The 25,537-nt window shown below is 47.2% G+C and overlaps 1 protein-coding gene across 3 annotated transcripts in view; it reads right to left on the reverse strand.

Moving 5' to 3' along the window:
• ATP9A (ATPase phospholipid transporting 9A) overlaps window positions 1-25,537 on the reverse strand; it is a 167,662-nt gene that overhangs the window by 81,090 nt on the left and 61,035 nt on the right. For all 3 annotated transcript variants that reach the window (XM_078371998.1, XM_035298943.3, XM_078371999.1), the window contains exons 5-9: window positions 19,331-19,389; window positions 17,996-18,047; window positions 15,665-15,759; window positions 8,405-8,485; window positions 6,401-6,476 (exon numbers count right to left, since the gene is read on the reverse strand). In XM_078371998.1, coding sequence (XP_078228124.1) covers window positions 6,401-6,476; window positions 8,405-8,485; window positions 15,665-15,759; window positions 17,996-18,047; window positions 19,331-19,389 — 363 coding nt within the window. The remainder of the gene's footprint in view (window positions 1-6,400; window positions 6,477-8,404; window positions 8,486-15,664; window positions 15,760-17,995; window positions 18,048-19,330; window positions 19,390-25,537) is intronic.

Genomic DNA, 25,537 nt, shown 5'->3' on the forward strand with positions numbered 1-25,537 from the left:
CTCCCAGCAGATGGCAGGCCAGGGAGAGTTGCGGTAGCTTCTCAGCAGATGGCAGGCTCCTGTGAACACAGGCAGCCCCTCCCTTCGGGCCCCTGCCGTCACAGCAGATGGCTGGACAGTGGGAGCCAAGCCCAGGCTGAGCTTGGCATGACCGCACGACTGCTTCATCTACTCCTATGCAGATGCAGCTCAGCCTCAATCCCAGAGCTCAGGGTGAGAGAGGGCCCTAGTAACAAGGGGGACCCCAAAGGGAGTATCCCCCACAGCTGACCTGGCCAACCATGATGCCATCAATCGCTGCCAAAAATGGCCTTTCCCATCCCACGCCCTCTTGTGCTCAGGACACAGGCTCTGCCTCCACAAGATCCAAACCCCAGCCTCATCCTCAGCGAGCCCACCACCCAGAGAGGACGCACACACCACAGCCACGGATGCGCATCAGCTTGGTCTGCACTGTGCTTTCAAGGTTCTGAGTAACTGGCCACTTTTAAATTCAGGAGCTCGCCTATTCAAAATAGTAATAATAATAATAAGGCCAGGCATGGTGGCTCACATGTGTAATCCCAGCAGTTTGGGAGGCGAGAAGGGTGGATCGCCTGAGATCAGGAGCTTGAGACCAGCCTGGCTACCATGGTGAAACCCTGTCTCTACTAAAAATACTAAAATTAGCCAGGTGTGGTGGCGTGTGCCTATAATCCCAGCTACTTGGGAGGCTGAGGCAGGAGAATCACTTGAACCAGGAGAATCACTTGAACCAGGGAAGTGGAGGTTGCAATGCACCGAGATCACGCTGCTGCACTCCAGCCTGGGCGACAGAGTGAGACTCTGTCTCGAAAAAAAAAAAGTTAAAACAAAAAAAGAGATCTCTGGTTTTTTCTGGAAGAGTGGAAGATCTGATGACAGAGTCCATGTTCCTCATGCTATACTCAGTGAATGCCGAGGAACAGCCACCTCTTAAGGTATGTGCTCTCAGCTCACCATGGTCCCCGTCCACCACTCTCCACTCCTTTAAGTCTCCTGCCCAATTTGTAACTGTTGACCCGAACGTCTCCACCCCCAGGCCTCTGATCCTCTCCTTCCCCTGCTTTCACCACTGCAGCTCCTCCTTGCTCTCAAGGTCCTCTTCACTCCCACCCTCCCCAGCCCACAGTCCAGGCAACCACACAGCCCTTCTCATTCTCCCAGCCAGTGCCCATCTGGTTTCTCCAAAAGGCCAGGAGGTCATGGTCAGGCATTTCACCGAGTTCTAACTGACTCTCTGGAACAGTGTGGTGCTGCTGGGGGTCAGGGCTACTCTGTGACCCCTTTGTTCCTCATACACAACAAAATAAATCCTGAACAACCCGAGAGTCAGCATTTGGAAACTTTTAGAGCAATGAGATATTGCTGCAACATTTGAGCCTGTGATCAGAGGAGCAGTCTCATCTAATGGGGTAGAGACCATACAGGCACTATCAAACTGTTGTGTGCCGGGCAAGGTGGCTCACGCCTGTAATCCCAGGACTTTGGGAGGCCGAGGCAGGTGGATCACTTGAGGTCAGGAGTTCGAGACCAGCCTGGCCAACATGGTAAAATCCCGCCTCCACTAAAAACACAAAACTTAGCCAGGTGTGGTGGCACATGCCTGTAATCCCAGCTACTTAAGAAGCTGAGGCAAGAGAATAGCTTGAATTCAGAAGGCAGAGGTTGCAGTGAGCTGAGATCATGCCACAGCACTCCAGCCTGAGCAACAGAGTGAGATCCTGTCTCAAAAAAAACTGCTGTGGCAAACTGCACATAGTGTGGCTGCCTATTACTCACACACAAAGGCAAGACCATAAACCACTCTTAAACACATCAGGGTGAAAACCCAACAAACTGGTCCCTCTCCATAAAAAGTTTGAGAAGAACTGGGTTACAGCACCTGGGGTCTGTAACATCCAGGCCACCTTCTCTAGCAAGCCCCTGGTCCTCCTCTATCCCTTCCAGTATCCATCACGCTGGTGCTGCCTTGCAGCCTTGCAGCCCTGCCTGGGTTCCCATCGCAACCACATCTTCTACAGATTGATGCCGGCTGATGCACCCGGACCTCAGCACTGCTTGGAAAGCTTTCATTTTTTTTTTTTTTTTTTTTTTTTTAACTTCTAACAGGTAACAGCAGACCTGTTACCTGTTATCTGTACCCAAGAGGCAGGAGTTACATCCTAAAGGGAACACAGAAGCAAAATCTCACACAATGAAGATGACTCTTGCTGGCTGTTCCTTGTGTTGAGAACTAGAAGGAAATGGCTTGTGTTGAACTCCACGTTTACATTAGATTACATTAGATACAGAAGAGCAATTAGATGTCTATACTCAGTGAGATGCAGGGGAAACTGAGGCCAATTAAGGAAATGCCCAGCTGCTCATACTAACTCCAAATCATACACCCACTAAGGGCAGCATAGGCAATCTCATCACTCCTGTGCTCTCTCCCCCCCACCACATTACCCAGCACACAGAGAGGAATTCACACAAGGGAAAATGTATCTTCACCTCCACAAGGCTTCTCCCACGCCTGTCTAAAGTATCTTTCATCTTCAAGACACCAGTTTGCCTTCCACTCTCCTCCTCCCAGATGACCTCTCCAAGGTGTGGCCTTGGACAAGTTGCTTAACCTCTTTGAGACTCAGTGCCTCGTTCCATTAAATATCCTCATGGAATGTTATGAGACCAAATCAAGAGAATGGCAGAAAAGAACTTCGTAAATTAAAAGTAACTGATTCTTTAAAAAAAAAAAAAAAAAAAAAAAAAGGAACTGTGGGCAGGGCACAGTGGCTCATGCCACTGTAATCTCAGCACTTTGGGAGGCCAAGGCAGGCGGATCATCAGAGGTCAGGAGTTCAAGATCAGCCTGACGAAAATGGTGAAACCCGTCTCTACTAAAAATACAAAAATTAGCTGGGCGTAGTAGCGGGTGGCTATAATCCCAGCTACTAGGGAGGCTGAGGCAAGAGAATCACTTGAACACAGGGGGCGGAGGCTGCAGTCAGCCGAGATTGCACCACTGCACTCCAGCCTGGATGACAAGCAAAACTCTGCCTCACAAAAAAAAAAGTAACTGATTAAGTGAAGACTTAATTAGTATTGTTCATGTCTGAGATTAAGACTGACAGGCCCTTCCAATATCACTCCTTCCACCTCATATTTCTCTACATTTTCAGCTAAATTGTTTTCCTTTTTACTGGTTTCAGAGGAAATACATAAATCTCTCTCCCATTTCCTCTATAACCCATCCTAAACTTCGTTTGTTTGTTTATTTATTTATTTATGAGGCAGAGTCTCGCTCTGTCACCCAGGCTGGAGTGCAGTGGTACAATTTCGGCTCACTGCAACCTCCACCTCCCAGGTTCAAGCGATTTTCCTGCCTCAGCCTCTGAAGTAGCTGGGAATACAGACGCCTGCCACCACACCCAGCTAATTTTTGTATTTTCAGTAGACATGGCATTTCACCATGTTGGTCAGGCTAGTCTCAAACTCCCGACCTCAGGTGATCCACCCGCCTCAGCCTCCCAAAGTGCTGGGATTACAGACGTGAGCCACCATGCCCCGCATCCATCCTAAACTTCTAATAAACTCTAAGTCCCGTGGTGTGGGCACACACATCTGTCTCCTAAGGCACTGCCACAGCCACTGGGCCCAGCAATGGAGCTCAGCACAGAACAGGTGTGCTCTTGCTGCATGGAAAGGAGGAAGGAAAGAGAGAGGAAACTCATCAGGAAAAACAAACAGGCATGGGAAAATGCATTTTATTACTGAAATGCTAGCATTTTAGTGGTGATTACCCTTGGGCAGGTGTGGGGGAACTAGAAGGGAGAGGAGGGGAGCTTCTTCTTGGGGTGCTGATAATATCCTGTTTCATGATCTGGGTGTTAGTCACACCAATGTGTTCCCTGTGTTAAAATCCATCAAGCACAGGGTGGAAAGAGGGTGAGGATCAGAAAACACTACCTATAGAGTACTATGCTTTCTACCTGGGTGACGATATCATCTGGACACCAAACCCCCACAACATGCAAGTTACCCGTGTAACAAACCTGCAGGCCAGGGATGGTGGCTCACGTCTGTAATCCCAGCACTTTTGGAGGCCAAGATGGACAGATCACCTGAGGTCAGGAGTTTGAGACCAGCCTGACCAACATGGAGAAACACTGTCTCTACTAAAACTACAAAAAATATATAAAAAATGCACCCGTAACTCAGCACTGCTTGGCTGAGGTCATGGTGATACGGTGGCACATGCCTGTAATCCCAACTACTCAGACGGCTGAGGTAGGAGAATCGCTAGAACCTGGAAAGCAGAGGTTACAGTGAGCTGAGATCAGACCACTGCACTCCAGCCTGGCAACAAAAAAAAAAACCTGCACATGTACCCCCTGAACCGAAAATAAGTTGGGAAGAAAAAAAATAAATCCACCGAGCACTGTGTTTAGGATTTTCTGTGTCTGTACTATCCTTCCACAAAAGGTTTAGGAAAGAAGAAATGCTGGATTCTCCACAAGAAATGAAGTACATCTTAGTCACACAGCTGTCTAGTAAGGAGGCAGGCACACCACAGGCAGTCGTGAATTTCCAGCCCTGCCTATGCCAGATGCAACGGGACATGACAACTTCAACCTCAGCGTGCTCTCGTCTCCTTCAGCGCCTCTCTATTCCACCCAAAGACACAAGCATTTGACACTCACAGCACCCATTCTAAAGTGTGTTGCTTTTCATTGTATCATTCTTTTTTTTTTTTTGAGACAGAGTTTCAGTCTTGTGGTCCAGGTTGGAATGGAGTGCAATGGCACAATCTTGGCTCACTGCAACCTCTACTTCCCAGGTTCGAGTGAGTCTCCCGCCTCAGCCTCCTGAGTAGCTGGGATTACAGGCAGATGTCATCATGCTTGGCTAATTTTTTATATTTTTCGTAGAGACAGGGTTTCACCATGTTGGCCAGGCTGGTCTCTAACTCCTGATCTCAGGTGATCCACCCGCCTCAGCCTCCCCAAGTGCTGGGATTACAGGCGTGAGCCACCGAAGTGAGCTGAGATAGTACCATTGCACTCCAGCCCAGGGAACAGAGACTGTCTTTAAAAAAATAAATAAAAAGCCAGCAAGTAATTTACAAAGAAACAAAACAGAAAGATTCAAAGATGACCACCTGCCAGGTAATCTAGGAAATTCAAACTAAATGAGATACTTATTTTTCAGTCAAATTATCAAAGTGGTAATTAATTATTTGTTAATAAATGACTTGAAAGAAAAAAATTGGTTCAGGCGATGTGGGTGGTAAGTGGTGAGGAGGGGCAGAATGTGAACGTCTGCACGCTGCGTGCCCTGGGTGGCTATGCTTAGGCGTCGCCCAGGCATGACTGTACAGAATTTCTCACTCTTTAGTCATCGAGGGACTGAGAGACATTCCAAAATTTGATGAAAATAAAGGCAGGAAGTGGAAATGAAATGTGGCAAAAAAACCTCAAGGGAGGGCCAAGTGCGGTGCCTCATGCCTAATCCCAGCACTTTGGGAGGCAGAGGCGGGTGGATCACAAGGTCAGGAGTTCAAGACCAGCCAGGCCAACATGGTGAAACCGCGTCTCTACTAAAAATACAAAAATTAGCCAGGCATGGTAGCGCATGCCTATAGTCCCAGCTACTTGGAAAACTGAGGCAAAAAGAATTACTTGAACCTGAGAGGCAGAGGTTTCAGTGAACCGGTATCGTGCCATTGCACTCTAGCTTGGGTGAAAAAGCGAGACTGTCTCAAAAAAAAAAAAATACAAAAATTAGCCAGGCATTGTGGTGCAGCCTGTAGTCCCAGCTACTCGGCAGGCTGAGGCACAAGAATTGCTTGAACCCAGGGTTCAGGGGCAGAGGTTACAGTGAGCCAAGATCATGCCACTGTACTCCAGCCTAGGTGACAGAGTAAGACCTTGTCTCAAAAATAGAAAGAAAAGAAAAGCAAAAAATAAAAAGAAAGGCACCAATGTCCACTTCCTCTTGGTGTTTAAACACAGGCACTCCAGCTCAAGCCCATGCCTTTCCTATGAGCTGGGAGCCCGATGCCACAGTCCTAGCGCCACATCCCCCATGAACAAAACCTCCAGCCATTCAGAATGTCCAGGCTATCTCCACCTCTGGTACAGATTAGAATGTCAATCTGCATGGCAATTAGAGCTATTCCCAGAGTGGATGCTGCAGAAAGGTCCACAGGCCACGCCAGCTTCTCCCCAGGCCTCTCTAAGTGTCCGAGCTGCAATTAGATGTCAGTTTAATTCCCTGGAGGTGGCGGAACAAGTGGAAAATGCCATTTGACCGAGCACTAATTTTTCCAACTGACAGATGATTATTCTAATTACAAAAGGATTTTCTTTCCTTTTCAAATTGCTACCACATTCCTCACCTGATGCAACCACGGTGCCAGCCCACAGCGTGTTCTCTATGCTGAGGCTCTCGCTGATCGGGGGGTCGCTGTCTTCCTGGAAGAGACCAAATGGACACACATTCACCCCGAGGCTTCCCCAGAATCCACAGGCTGCTTCCAGCCGGTTCTGCTCAAAACAGAAGAGGCTCCCCGTGATGAAACAGGGCTCGGTTTGGAAGCCATGAGGGGAGGTCTGAGCTTTTCCACTACTGCCCTTAGGGTTTTCATCTCCCACAGAAATACATGAAAAGGTTGGCCTGTGATTTAAAACGTGCAGGCCTCAGTAGGGAGCAGTGGCTCATGCCTATAATTCCAGCACTTTGGGAGGCCGAGTTGGCCACATCAGGAGGTCAGGAGATCAAGACCATCCTGGCTAACACAGTGAAACCCTGTCTCTACTAAAAATACAAAACATTAGCTGAACATGGTAGTGTACACCTGTAGTCCCAGCTATTCAGGAGGCTGAGGCATTGAACCCAGGAGGCTGAGGTTGCAGTGAGCTGACATCACGCCACTGCAGTCCACACTGGGTACCAGACCAAGAATTCATCTCAAAAAAAAAAGCCAGGCGCAGTGGCTCAGCCGGGTGCGGTGGCTCACGCCTGTAATCCCAGCACTTTGGGAGGCCAAGGCAGGTGGATCACGAGGTCAAGAGATCGAGACCACCCTGGTCAACATGGTGAAACCCCACCTCTACTAAAAATAAAAAAAATTAGCTGGGCATGGTGGTACACGCCTATAATCCCAGGTACTCAGGAGGCTGAGGCAGAATTGCCTGAACCCAGGTGGCGGAGGTTGCAGTGAGCCGAGATCGTGCCATTGCACTCCAGCCTGGGTAACAAGAGCGAAACTCCGTCTCAAAAAAAAAAAAAAAAAGGTGCAGGCCTCTTAGCACTGAAAAATATTTTGCATGGTGAGAATCAAAATGTAAAAGCAAGCCACTCAGGCTGTTTGCAGGCCAGCTTTGTTCGTGGCTTACAGAAAGAGAACATGGACAGTGTAATGTGGGTTCTAAAAACGTGTTGACCCATATTCCTAAAATAAATTTTATATATTTTTTAAGACAGAATCTCACTCTGCTGCCCAGGCCTGAGTGCAGAGGTGCGATCTTGCACCTGCAACCTCTGCCTCCCAGGTTCAAGCAACCTCTGCCTCCCAACCACTGCAACCTCTGCCTCCCAGGTTCAACCAATTCTCCTGATCTCAGGAAATCCGCCCACCTCAGCCTCCCAAAGTACTGGGATTACAGGCATGAGCCACCACTCCCAGCCTCCAAAAACAAATTAAATCCAAATCTAATTTCTCTTCTGAGAAGTCTCGAAGTGGCTTAAAAATTAGGAAACTGGCAGACAGGATTTGTATGAATAAAAGAGGACAAAGCCAGGCACGGTGGCTCACGTCTGTAATCCTAGCACTTTGGGAGTCCAAGGCAGGTGGATCACCTGAGGTCAGGAGTTCAAGACCAGCCTGGCCAACATGATGAAACCCCATCTCTACTAAAAATACAAAAAATTAGCCAGGTATGGTGGTGCACGCCTGCAAGCCCAGCTACTCAGGAAGCTGAGGCAGGAGAATCACTTGAACCCAGAAGGTGGAGGTTGCAATGAGCCAAGATCACACCCCTGAACTCGAGCCCAGGCAACAGAAGGAGACTCTTGTCTCCCCCCGCCAGAAAAAAAAAACACACACACACACAGATCCATCTGAAGGGCACAGAAAGAAAAACTGCTTTCAGACGTCAGAGTTCATGTGGATTACAGCAAATGCTTGGCTCAGGTCATGCAAGCTCTTCCAAGGCTGAAAGAAAATTCCATTTGTGTCGACCTTTACTAAGAAACAATACACTGGCTTTCAAGGTGGTGCCTTCTTTATGTCCCCACCTGACATAAAACTATTTCCTGACAAAGAACTGTCTATACTTCTTGGCCTTCATCCCTTACACACTCTCAGTGACAGGATCCCGTGTGAAATAAGCTGACTTACTCGGGTAAAGGTTCCCACAAAGTTGTGAATGTCGATATTTGGCTCCTCTGCGTACACGTACGATCGAATCTGAAGAAGGTCCTGTTCAACAGAAGTCACATTTGGGAGTCAATGCAAAGTAATTTCACAATTTAAGACTTCAGGAGGTATCTGCTTTTTTCAAAAGCAACAGAGCAAACAGGCTCTGAAAATCACAGGGGAGGTGGAGAGGAGAGGAGAGTTTCTGTTAAGTAAGTTTATGAGTCGCTGCCTACCGTATCTCAAGACACCCTTAGAGACTCTACAGTGAAGACCCTCATTTCTGTCCCTTTACCCAGCACTGTCCAGACTTGATCAAGGGATGTTACACACCTATTAAAACCCTCGAAAGGGGCAGACTCTCCTCTGCTAAATTCTGGCTTTCGAGACTTGTTTGTACCATTTAAAATATTCCTTCAGAGGGCCGGGCACGGTGGCTCAAGCCTGTAATCCCAGCACTTTGGGAGGCCAAGGAGGGTGGATCACGAGGTCAAGAGATCGAGACCATCCTGGTCAACATGGTGAAACCCCGTCTCTACTAAAAATACAAAAAATTAGCTGGGCATGGTGGTGCGTGCCTGTAATCCCAGCTACTCAGGAGGCTGAGGCAGGAGAATTGCCTGAACCCAGGAGGCGGAGGTTTCGGTGAGCCAAGATCATGCCATTGCACTCCAGCCTGGGTAACAAGAGCGAAGCTCCATCTCAAAAAAAAAAAAAGAAAGAAAAAGAAAATACTCCTTCAGACCAGGCATCGTGGCTCATGCCTGGAATCCCAGCACTTTGGGAGGCTGAGGTAGGTGGATCACTTGAGGCCAGGAGTTTGAGACCAGCCTGGCCAACATGTTAAAACCCTGTCTCTACTAAATATACAAAAAATGTAGCTGGGGGTGGTGGCACGTGTCTGTAATCGCAGCTGCTCAGGAGGCTGAGGTAGGAGAATTACTTGAATACGGTAAGCAGAGGTTGCACTAAGCTGAGATCACGCCACTGCACTACAGTCTGAGCAACAGAGCAAGACTCTGTCTGGAAAAAAAAAAAGAAAAGAAAATCCTCATTCAACGAATGGTTACTGGGCATCCACTCTGTATAAACCTCTGGGAAGAGCTGAAAAAGCAAGTAAGAACACCTCACACCCACAAGGATGGCTGCTATCAAAAAAAAAAAAAAAAAAAAAAAACGAGTGTGGTGAAGATGTGGCAAACTTGGAGGCCCTGTGCACTGTTGGTGGGAACATAAAATGGTGCAGCAGCTCTGGAAACCAGCACAGCACTTCCTCAAAAAATCAAAACAGAACTACCATATAATCCAGCAATGCCACCTCTGAGTATACACAAAAGAAATGAAAGCAGGGACTTTAAGTGATCATCTGCCCACCCATGTACAGAGCAGCATTATTCACAATAGCCAAGAAGGAGAAGCAACACAACCAACCATCAGCGGATGAATGGCTAAACAAAGTGTGGTCTCAACGGACGAGGGAATATTACTCAGCCTAAAAAGGGAAGTTCGGACCTTGAAGACGTTATGCTAAGGAAAATAAACCAGTCACAAAAAGACAAAAACTATGTGATTCCACTTACAGGAGGAACTTATGGTGGTTTAATTCACAGAGTGAGAAAACAGAAAGATGGTTGCCAGGGGCTGGGCCAAGGTGGGAAATGAAGTTACTGCTTAATTAGTCCAGAGCTCCAGTTGTGAAAGATGAGAAAAGTTCTGAAGATGAACACTGCTGATGACTGCATGACAAGGTCAATGTACTTAATGCCACTGAACTGTACACTTAAAAGTGGTGACAATGGTGAGATCGCACCATTGCACTCCAGCCTGGGTAACAAGAGCAAAACTCCACCTCAAAAAAAAATGGTTACAATGATAGATTTTATGTTGTGTGTCTCTTAGCACAATTTTTTTTTTTTTTTTTTGAGACAGAGTCTCACTCTGTCGCCAGGCTGGAGTGCAGTGGCGTGATCTCAGCTCACTGCAACATCTGCCTCCTGGGTTCAAGTGATCTCCTGCCTCAGCCTCCTGAGTATCTGGGACTACAGGCTCGTGCCACCATGCCCAGCTAATTTTTTGTATTTTAGTAGAGATGGCCAACTATGTTGGCCACGATGGTCTGAAACTCTTGACCTTGTGATCTGCCCACCTCAGCCTCCTAAAGTGCTGGGATTACAGGCATGAGCCACTGCGCCCAGCCAGCACAATTTTTTAAAAAAGCAAACAAGAAGGCCGGGCGTAGTGGCTCACGCCTGTAATCCCAGCACTTTGGGAGGCCGAGGCGGGTGGATCACGAGGTCAAGAGATCAAGACCACCCTGGTCAACATGGTGAAACCCCGTCTCTACTAAAAATACAAAAAATTAGCTGGGCATGGTGGCGCGTGCCTGTAATCCCAGCTACTCAGGAGGCTGAGGCAGGAGAATTGCCTGAACCCAGGAGGCGGAGGTTGCGGTGAGCCGAGATCACGCCATTGCACTCCAGCCTGGGTAACAAGAATGAAACTCCGTCTCAAAAAAAAAAAAAAAGGCAAACAAATCTTAGGTGATAAGAAAGACTAAAGGTGAACCATCGTGGCAAAAACATTTCAAAGCATCATATGAGTAGTGGCACAAGACAGGTACAGTCGGGGGATCAGCAGTCGCTTTCAGAATGAAGGATAAAGGAAGCAGAAGGGGACTGGGTAACAGGAAAGGCAATGTAGGGGGCAGAAGGGAAGCCCAAGAGGAGGAAGGGACAGGCCAAAGCACAGAGTGGAAATGGAAACAAGGTTTAGGAGCAGGAAACCCCATCGGGCGGGGACAGGACAGGGAAGGAATCCCTGCACTGGCACAGACAGTTTCCAAGAGGAAATGGCAGGGCAGGGCCCAGATCATACAGCAAGTTAAAGGCCAAGCTAACAATGTATCATTACATCATATACACACCCACTCCCGCACTCACACATAGACATGGCGTGGGGACAGGAGGCTCTATTCTAGAGTTGGCTTTTTCTCAATTACTTTTCTTTTAATAGCAACGGAATCTGCTATAGGGGCTCTTGAGTTCCCATACTCAGCCAACTGCCTGCTGGCCAAAAATGAGGCTTTGCACACACAGAGCTAAGAGCAAACCCCAGCCCTCATGTACCAGGCGTGTGAATCTGGAGAAACGAATGACCCCTCTAGGCTGTCTCTGGCCTGCTAAACGGCCACACCGCCACTACATTTTAGCGGGGCAGTGCAGAGTCACTATGGGGCCCAGTTTCCACACCTGCCGCATGGAGGGACACAGCTGTCCTCGGGTTGGCAACAGCTATGGCAGGATGTGTGTTTTACCAGAGCGCCCTGAGGCCGCTGCTGCTGTCACTGCAGCCAGTTCTGCCCCTGCACCTGGTTACTGGAGCTGTTTCTTCTCCTCAATTCCTTTTCCAGATTCTTCTTATTTCCTCATCGTTTTAACAAAATTCTTTGAAAACTGTGCTGCCAATCCTGGCAACACGGCCCAGGCAGGCCCATGACTCCTGCAGGAGAAGCCGGCCAGGCCTGAAGCAGCTGGATGAGCTAGAAGCAGATGTCTGGTGTATCTGGTCTCAAATCTGCAGCTCCTGCCAACAGCCTGTTGTGGCATGTCCCCAACCTAGTCATTTACAGGTTTCTTTGTACCTTGCATTTACCTGACCTTTTAAAGGGAAGTTGGAGTCATTTCTAGAAAAAACAGGGAAGCAGGAATTGCCTTACTAGATAAATCTTGCTTATAACCAAGATACCTGATTATAAAGTGCTAGATAGACCAAAAAATGCCCAGAAATATTAAAGAACGGGAAATGGATATACTGTGATAACCACATGTCTTGGAATACTGTGCAGATGCAAAAGAAAATGAAACTACACTCTAAGACCAGAAGTAGTGGCTCACGCCTGTAATTCTAGCACCTTGGGAGGCCGAGATGAATGGATCACTTGAGGTCAGGAGTTCGAGACCAGCCTGGCCAACATGGTGAAATCCTGTCTGTACTGAAAATACAAAAATTAGCCAGCTGTGGTGGCAGCACCTTTAATCCCAGCTACTTGGGAAGCTGAGGCAGAAGAATTGCTTGAACCCGGGAGGCGGAGGTTGCAATGAGCCAAGATCGCACCATTGCACTCCAGCCTGGGCGACAGAATGAGATTCCATCTCAAAAAAAAAGAGAGGGAGGGTGAAAAAAACTGCAGAAAAATGAATAGATACAGTCTTACGGCATTTATGTAAAGCCACACGCCACAAACTAGTCTGATTCTGCATATTTATAAGTAAGTGCATTGAGAAAGATCTGGAAAGACCACTATCAACCTCACATGACCCCCGATTCCTTCTGGGAAGAGGATCTGAGGTAAAGGCTGCGGCAGGACTTCTCACTTTTCTTCCGTAGCTTTCCATACAGTTGAATTGTTTTTAACAAAAATACATCCATTCATATATTAATCAGGTCATCATTTCATATAAAGCTTTTTTTGTTTTTTTTTGGAGACAGGGTCTTACTGTTGCCCAGGATGGAGTACAGTGGGAAGATCTCAGCTCACTGAAACCTCTGCCCCCGGCCCCAAGCCATCCTCCCACCTCAGCCGCCCAAGTAGCTGGGACTACAGGCACGTGCAACCAGGCCTGGCTACTTTTTGTATTTTTTTGTAAAGACGGGGTTTCACCATGTTGCCCAGGTAAGTAACCTGCCTGCCTTGGCCTTCCAAAATGCTGAGATAACATGTGTGAGCCACTGCGCCCAGCTCCTATAAATCTTATCATCAAAAACTGTGTTAAAATGCTGTTCCCCAGCCAGGCACGGTGGCTCACGCCTGTCTGTAATCCCACCAGCACTTTGGGAGGCTGAGGTGGGCAGATCATGAGGTCAAAAGATTGAGGCCATCCTGACCAACATGGTGAAACTTCATCTCTACTAAAAATTTAAAAATTAGCTGGATGTAGTGGTGTGCACCTGTAGTCCCAGCTACTCAGGAGACTATTGCAGGAGAATCTCTTGAACCCAGGAGGTAGAGGTTGCAGTGAGCCAAGATCACGCCACTACACTCCAGCCTGGCAACAGAGCGAGACTCCGTCCCAAAAAAAAAAAAAAAATGCTGCTCCCCATAGAGACCACCCCCCAATAATCTCACTAAGATTGAGAGTTCCTTGACAACAAAGAAGGTGGGATCTCATCTTTCTCTGAACCCAGCCCAAGCCTGGACCCAACGAGAGGCAAAATGAGCTTTCATTAAATCGTGTCATGCATCTAAGTCACATACCAAGAAACGCAACCCTGCGAGGCAGCACCTTTACTACCTGCCCCTCTCACCTCTCTCGAGAACAGGTCTTTTAAACTGTTTCGAGAATCAGAATGCTGTCGTCAGATTGGCTCCATCTCACAGGCATGACGGTGCCTGCTATGAGGTCCCAGGGGCTCCTAGCTGGGAGTAAGAAACTCACTGTTCTAAAATTCCTGGTTTAGGCTGGGTGCGGTGGCTCACGCCTGTAATCTCAGTACTTCAGGAGGCAGAGCCACGTGGATCACTTGTGGTCAGGAGTTCGAGACCAGCCTGGCAAACATGGTGAAACCTCATCTCTACTAAAAATACATTAGCTGGGCATGGTGGCAGTGCCTGTAATCCCAGCTACTGGGGAGGCTGAGGCAGGAGAATCACCTGAACCTGGAAGGCAGAGGTTGCAGTGATCATGCGACTGCACTCCAGCCTGAGTGACAAGTGCAAGATGCCATCAAATAAATAAATACATGAAGTAATTAATTAATTCCTGGTTTAAAATTAACAGTAATAATGGTGCTATTTCACTTTTTATTAGCCATGATAAATTGCCCATAGGGTGGCTGCATGTCCTGTTACGTCTATCTCGCCAAGACACGGAAGTTTCCTCCTTTCTCAGGCGACACAGTAAGGAGTGGCTTGGATCCATGTGGTGTGAGCACAGGGAAGCTTCTGTGTCGCACTTCATCCTTCCAGACCTCAGTGGGGCCTGCCAGTCACTGGGCACTTAAGCTACACTCAGCCAACTACTGTGGCCCTCCTCTGAGCCTGGGCTTCGCCCCGTCATACATACTGGGGTACGGCAGAGAATACAACAGGCAGAGCCCACCTGCAGGGACACTGCCTGGAAGTGAGCAAAGCAGAAATGCAGGGAGAGGTTTGCAGAAAGAGCCTCTCCAATAAGGAGACTCATGTGCAAAAGCTCAGTGGAGTGTGGAGATGCCCCGCCAGGCAGACTCACCAGGGGTCAGAGGGCTCCTGGTGGAGGAAATGGCAACAGCCAACATCCAGAGGCAGAAACACAGTCACTGAGAGGCTGGCGGACAGGGGAGAATGGGCCCAGCACTGAGGTCGGATTCCCAGCAGAGAGAGAAACGGGAAGGGGCAGAAGATGACAGCAAGCACCACAGAATGGATTCCCAGAAATCTTTGGAGGGTTGTTTTTTATTTTGTTGTTATTACTTTTGTTAGACACAGGTGTCACTATGTTGCCCAGGCTGGAGTGCAGTTGCTATTCACAGGCACAACCATAGCCCACTGCAGCCTCCAACTCCCGGGCTTAAGCAATCCTCCTGACTCAGCCTCTTGAGGAGCTGGGACTACAGGTGCCTGCCACTGAGCCTGGCCTACCGTTGTAGGTTTTTTGGTTTTGGTTTTGTTTTTGAGACAGAGTCTCACTTTGCCACCCAGGCTGAAGCGCAGTGGGGCCATCTCGGCTCACTGCAACCTGCACCTCCTAGGTTCAAGCAACTCTCCTGCCTCAGCCTCCAGAGTACCTGGGACTACAGATGCGCGCCACTATGTCCAGCTAATTTTTATATTTTTAGTAGAGATGGGGTTTCACCATGTTGGCCAGGATGGTCGCCATCTCTTGACCTCGTAATCCACCCACCTCAGCCTCCAAAGTGCTAGGATTACAGGCGTATGTCACCACGCTCAGCCCCTTCACAGGTTTAGTGCAGATGACTGACACGCTCTGGCTTAGCTTTTAAATTCTGGTGAGGCACCTTGGCATGGTTTCTTAGGTTTTCAGCTTCCCATTAGAGAGCTCACTCCCCACACTTGGGGTCTGCCTTTGGCCTGGCCACATCTGTGGAAGCCACCAAGTCCCAGAGGCTCTCCAGAACCCCACGCTCCCTCAGCAGCCCCACTTCACAGCTGATACCCCATGCCTGGCCCCCAGGGATATCTGAGTTTGAGAACCCTCCTAACACGGGTTGCCTGCATGGGCTTCTGCAGGGAAAGCTACTCACAGCAGCTGTGGGGAGCCTCTGTGTGCAGGCCACAGGGAGGCGCAGCTTCCAGTCTGTCTCCCCATCTAGCTGATCCGTCCGCAAGAAGCATGACCCTGTGGAAGGAAGTTGGGCACTGTCACCTTCACCCCAAGGACCCTTCCCCTAGCAGCTCTGGGCAGCGGCTGCTCTGGTCCTTGTAAAAACAGCCAACCAATGGCCAGCAACCACAAGGGAAATTAATATCCTATTTCCCACTTCTCCATAATCAGTTCTGGGGTCAGAAAGATCCGAGTTCAAATCCTCACTCCGCCACTGCAATCCCAGGCTAGTTTCTTGTTCCTGTTAAACTTCAGTGTCTGTGAAATGTGGAGAAACACAGACCTTGCAAACTTGCTATAAGGATTCAGTGGGGAGACAGAACAGTGGCCAGCACACCAGCATTCCGAGCCGTCTGGCCAGGCATCGCCAGCACCTTCGCAGGACTCAAACCACGTGAGTGCAGGTCCAGGCTCTGCCACATACTAGCTTTGTGCCCTGATAGCTGCCTATCCTCTCTACGCCTCAGTTTCCTCATGTGTAAAGTGGAGCTAGGAACAGCACTGACCCTGCAGAGGCGTCGTGAGGATTAAAGAACTGATCTGTGCAGAGCTCAGAACAGTGCCGATCAGTCCAGGCCAGCACCAGTTCATTATGGGCTGGCATATTTCCGAAGCGTATCTTTCAGTCTCACATACAGATCCATGCAAGTCGTCAGCTATATCCTCCATCAGACAGAACGTGCCCGATTCACTGACACTGCAGTTCAGACTCTCAGAACTATTTATGTAGCGCACTCATAATTTAGTGGGGTCTTTTTTTTTTTTTTTTTTTTTTAAAGAAAAAAGAGCATGCCGGGGCCCTACTCCGTAATGCTCTGCTTGCACTAAATAGGACACTAGAATGAATTTCGAGACAAAGCTGCAGTTTTTCAAAGACTGTTTTAATTAGTGCCTTTTACCTCCTGTATTGTTACTCATTAGTATAAAATTTTACTTTAATTCCATTCACAATGAAACGTGTCGCAGTGTCCTCAAAGGCATATGAATGTAAATTTTTCAGGTGTTCAGACACCTCCAATTATGCCAGATAAGAGAAAAACAGCCTTGATTCCTCAGAACAGCTTTAATAACAAAAATTAAAACTAAGGCTATTCAGGCGAGGCACAGTGGCTCATGCCTGTAAGCCCAGCACTTTGGGAGGCTGAGGCAGGCTGATCACCGGAGGTCAGGAGTTCGAGACCAGCCTGGCCAACACGGTACAACCCCATCTCTACTAAAAATATAAAAATTAGCCAGACATGGTAGAACACAGGAGGCTGAGGCAGGAGAATGGCTCGAACCCAGGAAGTGGAGGTTGCAGTAAGCAGAGATTGCACCGTTGCACTCTAGCCTGGGTGACAGAGCAAGACCCTGTCTCAAAAAAAAAAAAAAAAAGGCTGGGCGTGGTGGCTCACACCTATAATTCCAGCACTTTGGGAGGCTGAGGCGGGTGGATCATGAGGTCAAGAGATGGAGACCATCCTGGTCAACGAGGTGAAACCCTGTCTCTACTAAAAATACAAAAATTAGCTGGGCATGGTGGTGCGCACCTGTAGTCCCAGCTGCTCCGGAGGCTGAGGCAGGAGAACTGCCTGAACCCAGAAGGCAGAGGTTGCGGTGAACCGAGATCGTGCCATTGCTCTCCAGTCTGGGTAACAATATCGAAACTCCATCTCAAAAAAAAACCTAAGGCAATTTTAGTAGACTGATGGGGTGGGCAGGCAATGGTAGCTGCCACCCAAGGAAATAACTATAAAGTAAGAGACTTCAGAGATTCTCACCCCGAAAACTCAGGCTACAATAAATAAATCAATAGGTCCTATGGCAAGGTCCCCCGACTCATGAACGATGGGCAGAAAAGATGCCCACTCCTCCCCACTTTCTGTACTGCCCTCACTCAAGACATGTCTCCTGGTATCAGCTTAGAAGAGAGGGGATTTCTGTTTACTTCTACATGTTAGAAACACTTCCTCATCCCAACTCCTGAAGCGGAGCTTAACACAGCCCAGGGAGGAAAACCAAGGCCACTGCATGCGTGACTTCACCAGCTGCAGCCAGTGCTCCACAAACTGTATTTTTTTAATGATCAAAATCTATTGACTTTTAAAGACCAACAACACTGTTTAAAAAGAATGGTCTATTGAACAAGATGCTTTTGATTTGCCTCCGTGGGTCCAAAATGATAATCTACTTTGTGACATTTTCAAATGATTTTGCCAAATTACCACTGAAAGGTTAATGGTTATTTTCCAAATTGATCTCAGATGTTTACCGTTTTTTTCTGATGTCCTCAGGAAGATCATGTCGGCAGGGACCCGCTGGTTCTGTGTTATGAAAAGAAAGACTTACTGTGAATGAATGCCCGTGTGGCGGGGGTGGGGGTAGGAGTTTCCGCCCCCACCCCCAACCCCTCGGTGGGTTTGGAGGTGGGGGATGAAACTCACAACCTCTTTTAAGCTTCTACCTTTGTCAAAGACAGATTTGGGGATTTACGTTGTTTTGAATCTGCAGAATCTTGCACACTGCTGCTACTTTACTAATCCCCTATCAAAATCTTATCTTGGAAAGAGAGCTTCTAGTTTTCTGGTGAATTCAACCATTACCTCCTGAAATCCCGAAAGACTGCCTCCCCAGCTGGCTCTCTTCCAGGCGGTCTGCTGAGACTCAAGCCAGACCCTCCACTCACGCTTTCTGTATCTACCAACTTCCCAGCTTGATGTTTGGCTTTTAGTGGATTTTAATAAGGAAGGAGAGTAGTAGGAAGCAACAAAAGCCATTCTGAAAAAAAGGGGGAGGGGGGCAGCCAGCAGACCCCATTTAATTATGAACAGAAAAGTACGTGATAACATAGGGTTTGTGTGGTTCTGCTGGGCTGCCACCTGCAAGAGTTTCACTTTACCTCAAAGTAGCTTTGAGTTCTTGGATTTAATCCTTTTAAAAGAGCATAGTTCAATTTCTAGAGAAACAAGTTAAGACACAACACTTTTCTAATCAAATATTATTCCAAGCCTCTCCAGAGCCACCCCTGAAAATCCAATACCTTCCAAATATACACACTAGAAAAAGACATGAGTGTTTACTAACATAACAAACACACAGACATGGCTGTTTTTTAAACTGTATTTTGGGTCTTTTTACTGTTCTCAGGTTACAGTTAATCCCTGCTCCCCATAAAATAATAGACAAGCACAATGGTTAGGTCAGGACATGGCTCAAAAGGTAAATGAGGTAAATATTCTAAGTGTCTATGTAGTAAGCTGACTTCTAGGAAAGATTTTATGGTATTTTTTATTTCAAAATAATAAGCACATCGAACCGAATTGAAACTTGTACTTGTGTTTATAAGCCGGATTCCTGGCTAACCAACCCATATAAACCTTAAAGAATGTGTGTGTGTGTGTGTGTGTGTGTCTCTCTTTCTCTCTCTCTCTCTCTCTCACACACACACACACACACACACGCGTGCGCGCGCAAGAGATTTTCTCCCCAGGCAGAGTTGTTGGACAGAATCCCAAAATGCATCATTCAATTTGTCTACCAGATACACAAATTACACATTAGGATACCTGAAGCAGCATTCACACGCAAGCTTCCAGATCCTGCTCACCTTTTCAACGATAATAAGGTCTCCAACTTGGATGTTGGAACTCTTCACCTTTACCGTGCCTGCAAAGCAACAGGTTTAAGATACATCACCATCTTAATTCATTCAATTCAACCTGTCTTTACAGAGGGTCCAGCCTGCAAAGCCAACAATGCCATACGCCCAGAATTACGTGCTCCCACCCACGGCAGCCGCCAACCCCAGCACCATTATCTCCTGCCCCTCCAGGAAAGGGCTCATCTGCTCCGGAGCCCACTCCAGAAGTCAATGTCCACTTCACAGGGCACTGGAATAACTGTGCCCTTCGTGAAAGATCATTTACCTTAACAGTGACTTAGATGGAAAGTACTGGAAGGAAAAAGTCTTAATTTTCAACACCACCAGAAAGAAAGAAGCTGACAAATTCCAAATGACTGGTTTATTTTTAATTTACAATTGCTATATGCTTTGATTTATATGATTATAATCAGACTATATAATTTTTGCTAGTTGTTAATCTAGATATAAACAGTAAAAGCTAACATTAAATGCTAATGCTGTGCTCAGCACTACACAGATTTTGATGGCTTCATTTAAACCTCACAAGAGCCCTCAGAAGAAAGTATTCCCATCTCTAGCTTCCAGACTAGGAAAGGAGACTCAGGATGTTCCACCTTCCCCTAACAACCCAGGGTTAGAACAGGCCAGTGCTGGGATTCACACCTGCATCCCACTCCAGAGTACAGAATAAAAACAGCGAGTGCCAGGTGCAGTGGCTCACGCCTGTAATCCCAGCACTTTGGGAGGCCAAAACGGGCGGATCACAAGGTCAGGAGTTGGAGACCAGCCTGACCGACATGGTGAAACCCTGCCTCTACTAAAAATAATTAGCCAGCCATGGTGGCAGGCACCTGTAATCTCAGCTACTCAAGAGGCTGAGGCAGGAGAATCACCTGAACCAAGAGGCAGAGGTTTCAGTGAACTGAAATCAGGTCACTGCACTCCAGCCTAGGCAACAGAACAAGACTAAGTCTCAAAAAAAAAAAAAAATCAGTGAGTTCAGTTCAACCCAAAAAACATGACTGGGGTAGGCACAGTGGCTCACATCTGTAATCCCAGCACCGTGGGAGGCCGAGGCGGGCAGATCACAAGGTCAGGAGTTCGAGACCAGCCTGGCCAACATGGTGAAACCCTGTCTCTACTAAAAATACAAAAATTAGCTGGGCATGTTGGTATATGCCTGTAATCCCAGATAATCAGGAGGCTGAGGCAAGAAGAGAACTGCTTGAACCGGGACCCGGGGGGTGAAGGCTGCAGTGAGCAAGACTGCGCCACTGCACTCCAGCCTGGGCTACAGAGTGAGACTCTGTCTCAATAGTAATAATAATAATAATAATAATGGATGAAGGGGGTTGGAGAATCAGAGGGGTGGCTGTCAGCAAACACTCTGTGGGAGAGTTGAGGCCAGCATTAGACAGATGAAGCACACTGTGTTACCATTAACAGATGAAAGGCAGCCTGGGAAGCAAGAAAGTGGGACAAGTGAACAGCTAACAGCACATACACGGCCAAAGGCTAGAACTCCTTCGGCAAGACCTGAGCATCAGGAAAGCAGGGAACAGCGAGACATGAAGGAGGAAGGGGCCAGGTGGGGCCAGGTGGCCCCGCACGCGGTGAGTGAGCCCAGAGAAGAAGAGAGAATTTATTCTGGTGATAGGTAAAATTCACATACAGGGAGCAACACCACAAAATCTTTGTGATACTGTATCTTATTAACAAGCCCACGTAACTTACAAATGTTCAGCTAAGAGAGAAATAAAAAATAATTATAAGGCCAAGCATGGCTCACACATGTAATCCCAGCACTTTGGGAGGCAGGTGGATCATCTGAGGTTGGGAGTTCAAGACCAGCCTGACCAACATGGAGAAACCCTGTCTCTACTAAAAATACAAAATTAGCTGGGCATGGTGGCACATGCCTGTAATCCCAGCTACATGGGAGGCTGAGGCAGGAGAATCACTTGAACTCAGGAGGAAGAGGTTGCAGTGAGCCGAGATCGGGCCATTGCACTCCAGACTAGGCAAAAAGAGCACACAACCATCTCAAAAATATTAATTATTATCATAGAGCCAGGTGCAGTGGCTCATGCCTATAATTCCAGCACTTTGGGAGAGCAGGGCAGGCGGATCACAAGGTCAAGAGATAGAGACCATCCTGGCCAACATGGTGAAACCCCGTCTCTATTAAAAATACAAAAATTAGTCAAGTGTGGTGGCATGTGCCTATAGTCCCAGCTACTTGGGAGGCTGAGGCAGGAGAATCACTTGAACCTGGGAGGCAGGGGTTGCAGTGAGCTGAGATTGCACCACTGCACTCCAGCCTGGTGACAAAGCAAGAGTCCATCTCAAAACTAATAATAACAATAATAATAACAATAATAATTATAAGGATCCATCATCTCCTTCAATAAGCAGACGCCAGAGTAAGAGTGAAATGGGAATCGTGAATCTGGTATTCCCTTGGTGTTTTCGTTTGAATATTCAGCAAATACCCAGCATGCAGTAACCAGGATTTCCAGCTTTCATTTTTTTGGCTTTATGAAGAACTAAGACACCAAGGCCTGGGCGAGGTAGCTCACGACTGTAATCCCAGCACTTTGGGAGGCCAAGGCGGGCGAATCACCTGAAGTCAGAAGTTTGAGACTAGCCTGGCCAACATAGTGAAACCCCATCTCTACTAAAAATAAAAAAATTAGCCAGGCGTGGTAGCAGGTGCCTGTAATCCCAGTTACTGAGGCAGGAGAATCTCTTGAACCCGGGATGTGGAGGTTGCAGTGAGCCAAGATCTCACCATTGCACTCCAGACTGTGCAACAAGAGCAAAACTCCATCTCAAAAAAAAAGAACTTAAAGACATAAAATAATCATAAGTGCACAACTCTAGGTTTTTACAGAGTCACAATATTTTATATTTTAAAAATACCATTTATTTTTTAAGTACTTCACTAACACTGAGATTTTTCAGAGCATTCCAGTTTTTTTGAAATTGGAATTCAGAGCATTCCAATTTTATTGAAACAACTCTCTTTAATTGGTTCCATAAGGTTTCATTTTAACCGATTTTTTTTTTTTAGATGGAATCTCACTTTGTCACCCAGGCTGGAGTGCACTGTCATGATCTCAGCTCACAGCAACCTCTGCCTCCTGGATTCAAGCGATTCTCATTCCTCAGCCTCCTGAATAGCTAGGATTACAGGCACGTGCCACCACACTTGGCTAATTTTTTATTTTTAGTAGAGATTAGGTTTCACCGTATTGGCCAGGCTGGTCTTGAACTCCCGATTTCAAGAGGCTTCGGCATCCCAAAGTGCTTTGATTACACTTTGGGTAAGCCACTACACCCAGCAATTTTAACTAATTTTTATATGTCGTTAAATTCTGTCATGAAACAGTAAGAACTGACATCAAAAGGTCTGATACAAACACTGCTGACTTCTAGAAAGCACTCAGCTAATGGCAGTGAGTGAAACCAGCCCTCTACTGTCGGTGAGACTTCTGGACTCTCCTGGTGTGAGCATCTCACCCTACTAAGTGAGCACCTAGCTTCTAATGGTACCTCATTTTCATAAAATATGACGTTAAACTCAATCCAGTAACTGGAGCCCTGGCATGCTAGAGAGAGACCCACTGGCCTCGTTTTATAACATTTTGGGCTTTGGTCAATATATTTACAGAGACTGGAGAACATCCAATTAAATGATTAGAAATAGGTAAAGAGGCCTGATGCGGTGGCTCACAACTGTAATCTCAGCACTTTGGGAGGCTGAGATAGGTAGACCGCTTGAGCCTATTAGTTCAAGACCAGCCTGGCCAACATGGCAAGACCCTGTCTCTACAACAAATACAGAAAATTAGCCAGGTGTGGTGGTGTGCACCTGTACTCCCAGCTACTCGGGAGGCTGAGGTGGGAGGATCGCTTGAACCCAGGAGACTGAGGCTGCTGTGAGCGGAGATTGTGCCAGTGCACTGCAGCCTGGGCAACAGAACAAGATCCTGCCTCAAAAAAAAAAGAGAGAGAAATGAGTAAAGAGAGGGTCTAATCGGCAGAACGCTTTCATGGCCTGAACCACTCTGCTTGCTCCACTAGGGGGCAGAAGGAGAAACAGCCACAGACGTGTCGTTTTTCTGGGAGCTCAGAAAGATCATAAATTCAACATGGCCCTCAGCGCCGATGAACTTTTCCTTCACCTGAGCTTGCCCCAACTTTCCCAAACATAAATTTACACATTGTCTTTGGTTTGATTACTAAAATTTATGCCGCTGCTCTGGCCCTAACAATCACGCCTGGGGTCCGATCTTCACGCTCTCCTTACAGGTTCCCTCTTTAACTCAAAGAAGAGCATATGTTTCCATTCTTATTAAATAATAATCGCCTATGTACACGTGTGTATGTTAGCAGGACAGACGACAAAATCAGGGAGATTCTACTGAAAGGATCGGCAGGGCTTTCTCTGTCATAGATATTTTGAATTTTGTAAATTCTTCACATGAATTGTTTCTCCATTAAGCATAAGGTTGCTTTCCTAATAAGAAAAAGATAAAAATTAAAATTAGCTCTGATTTTTAAGTGACCAGACTCAGATTTTTCCCTTCTGCAAGCGAGTCCTGATTTACGACCCACTAATGTGAACTCTGCCTCTCTCTGTCCATCTGTTCTGCCTCAACAAAAACCCCTTTAATCCTCTGTGTTTGCAGAGCAGTTTCTGAGTAACCCCAGCAGGCCAATCCTTCACACAAACACACCTACTGTACGGACTGTCCATCCGCCAACAGAGCTCCACCTCCAAGGGGGTCACAGGAGCTGCACTACCAGAGGTCACTTGGGTTTTTTGCCATAGTCATTTATTAGCATTTCAGTGTTTTGGGGTGACCAGCCTCGGATGCGCAGCTTGAACAATGGCAGCTTCCCAGACTCTCCCCACTTCTATTGAGCCACTAGAGAGTGCTGACTGTCAATGTGGACTTTGTGACCCATGTTGCCTTTTTTTGGTAGTGTAAAATATGTAGTTTAGCTAGGCACAGTGGCTCACGTCTATAATCCTAGCACTTTGGGATGCCGAAATGGGTGGATTGGTTGAGTCCAGGAGTTTGAGACCAGCCTGGGCAGCATGGCAAAACCTGTCTTTTTTTTTTTTTTTTTTTTTTAATTAAACTGACCAGTTGCAGTGGCTTATGCCTGTAATCCCAGCACTTTGGGAGGCCAAGGTGGGTGGATCACAAGGTCTGGAGTTCAAGACCAGTCTGGCCAAGATGGTGAACCCTTCTCTACAGAAAATACAAAAAAATTAGCCAGGCACAATGGCAGGACCCTGTAATCCCAGCTGTTTAGGAGGCTGAGGCAGGGGAATCACTTGAATAAGGGTGGCAGAAGTTGCAGTGAGCTGAGATGGAGCCACTGCACTCCAGCCTGGGAGACAGAGCGAGACTTCATCTCAAACAAAAAAATGAATTAAATATCTACAGATATGTAGTTTGCGCCTTCATGCTGGATGTAGTGTGTGTTTGTGTGTGTGCATGTGTGTGTGTAAAATGAGAAAAAATACAAATAAAACCAGAATGAAAAGGAGAAAAAGCAGCAAGAAGAAATGAGATAAAAAACAGATACTGTTATTTACATTCCCATATTTACTGGAGTTTTCCGCCAGCCAGGCACTAGGCTTGGCTGTCAGCATTTGACTAAAATGTCCCTCTCTAAGGAGCTCTCAAGCTGGTAGGGACAAAGAAGGAGAGAAAAGCCAGACGAAAATGAGAAGTGGGGACCAAAGTGAGAAGTGGGGACCCACTGGGCATTCCATGGTCAGAACCGACTTCCAGAATGAAAAACTTGGTAAGGTTGTGGACAGGGCTCAAAACACGTGACTTCTGACCTCACATGGTTCTGAGTCTTCTGCGTTGTTGCAAAAAAGGGGAAGAACAAGATACAGAGAGGCAATCTGACAGAGAGGTTCTTGTTCTCCTAAGTCCCAGGAGAAAGAAAAACACAGCACATTGACAGTAATTACTATCAATCTCAAAAAAGGGCAGGAACTCTCCCTACAGTTTACCTAAACAGGAAAGAAAATGAGGCCGGGCCCAGTGGCTCACACCTATAATCCCAGCTGAGGGATTTGGGAGGCTGAGGTGGGCAAATCACGAAGTCAAGAGATCAAGACCATCCTGGCCAACGTGGTGA

The sequence above is a fragment of the Callithrix jacchus genome, chromosome 5 (assembly GCF_049354715.1).
Source record: "Callithrix jacchus isolate 240 chromosome 5, calJac240_pri, whole genome shotgun sequence".
NCBI lineage: Eukaryota > Metazoa > Chordata > Mammalia > Primates > Cebidae > Callithrix > Callithrix jacchus.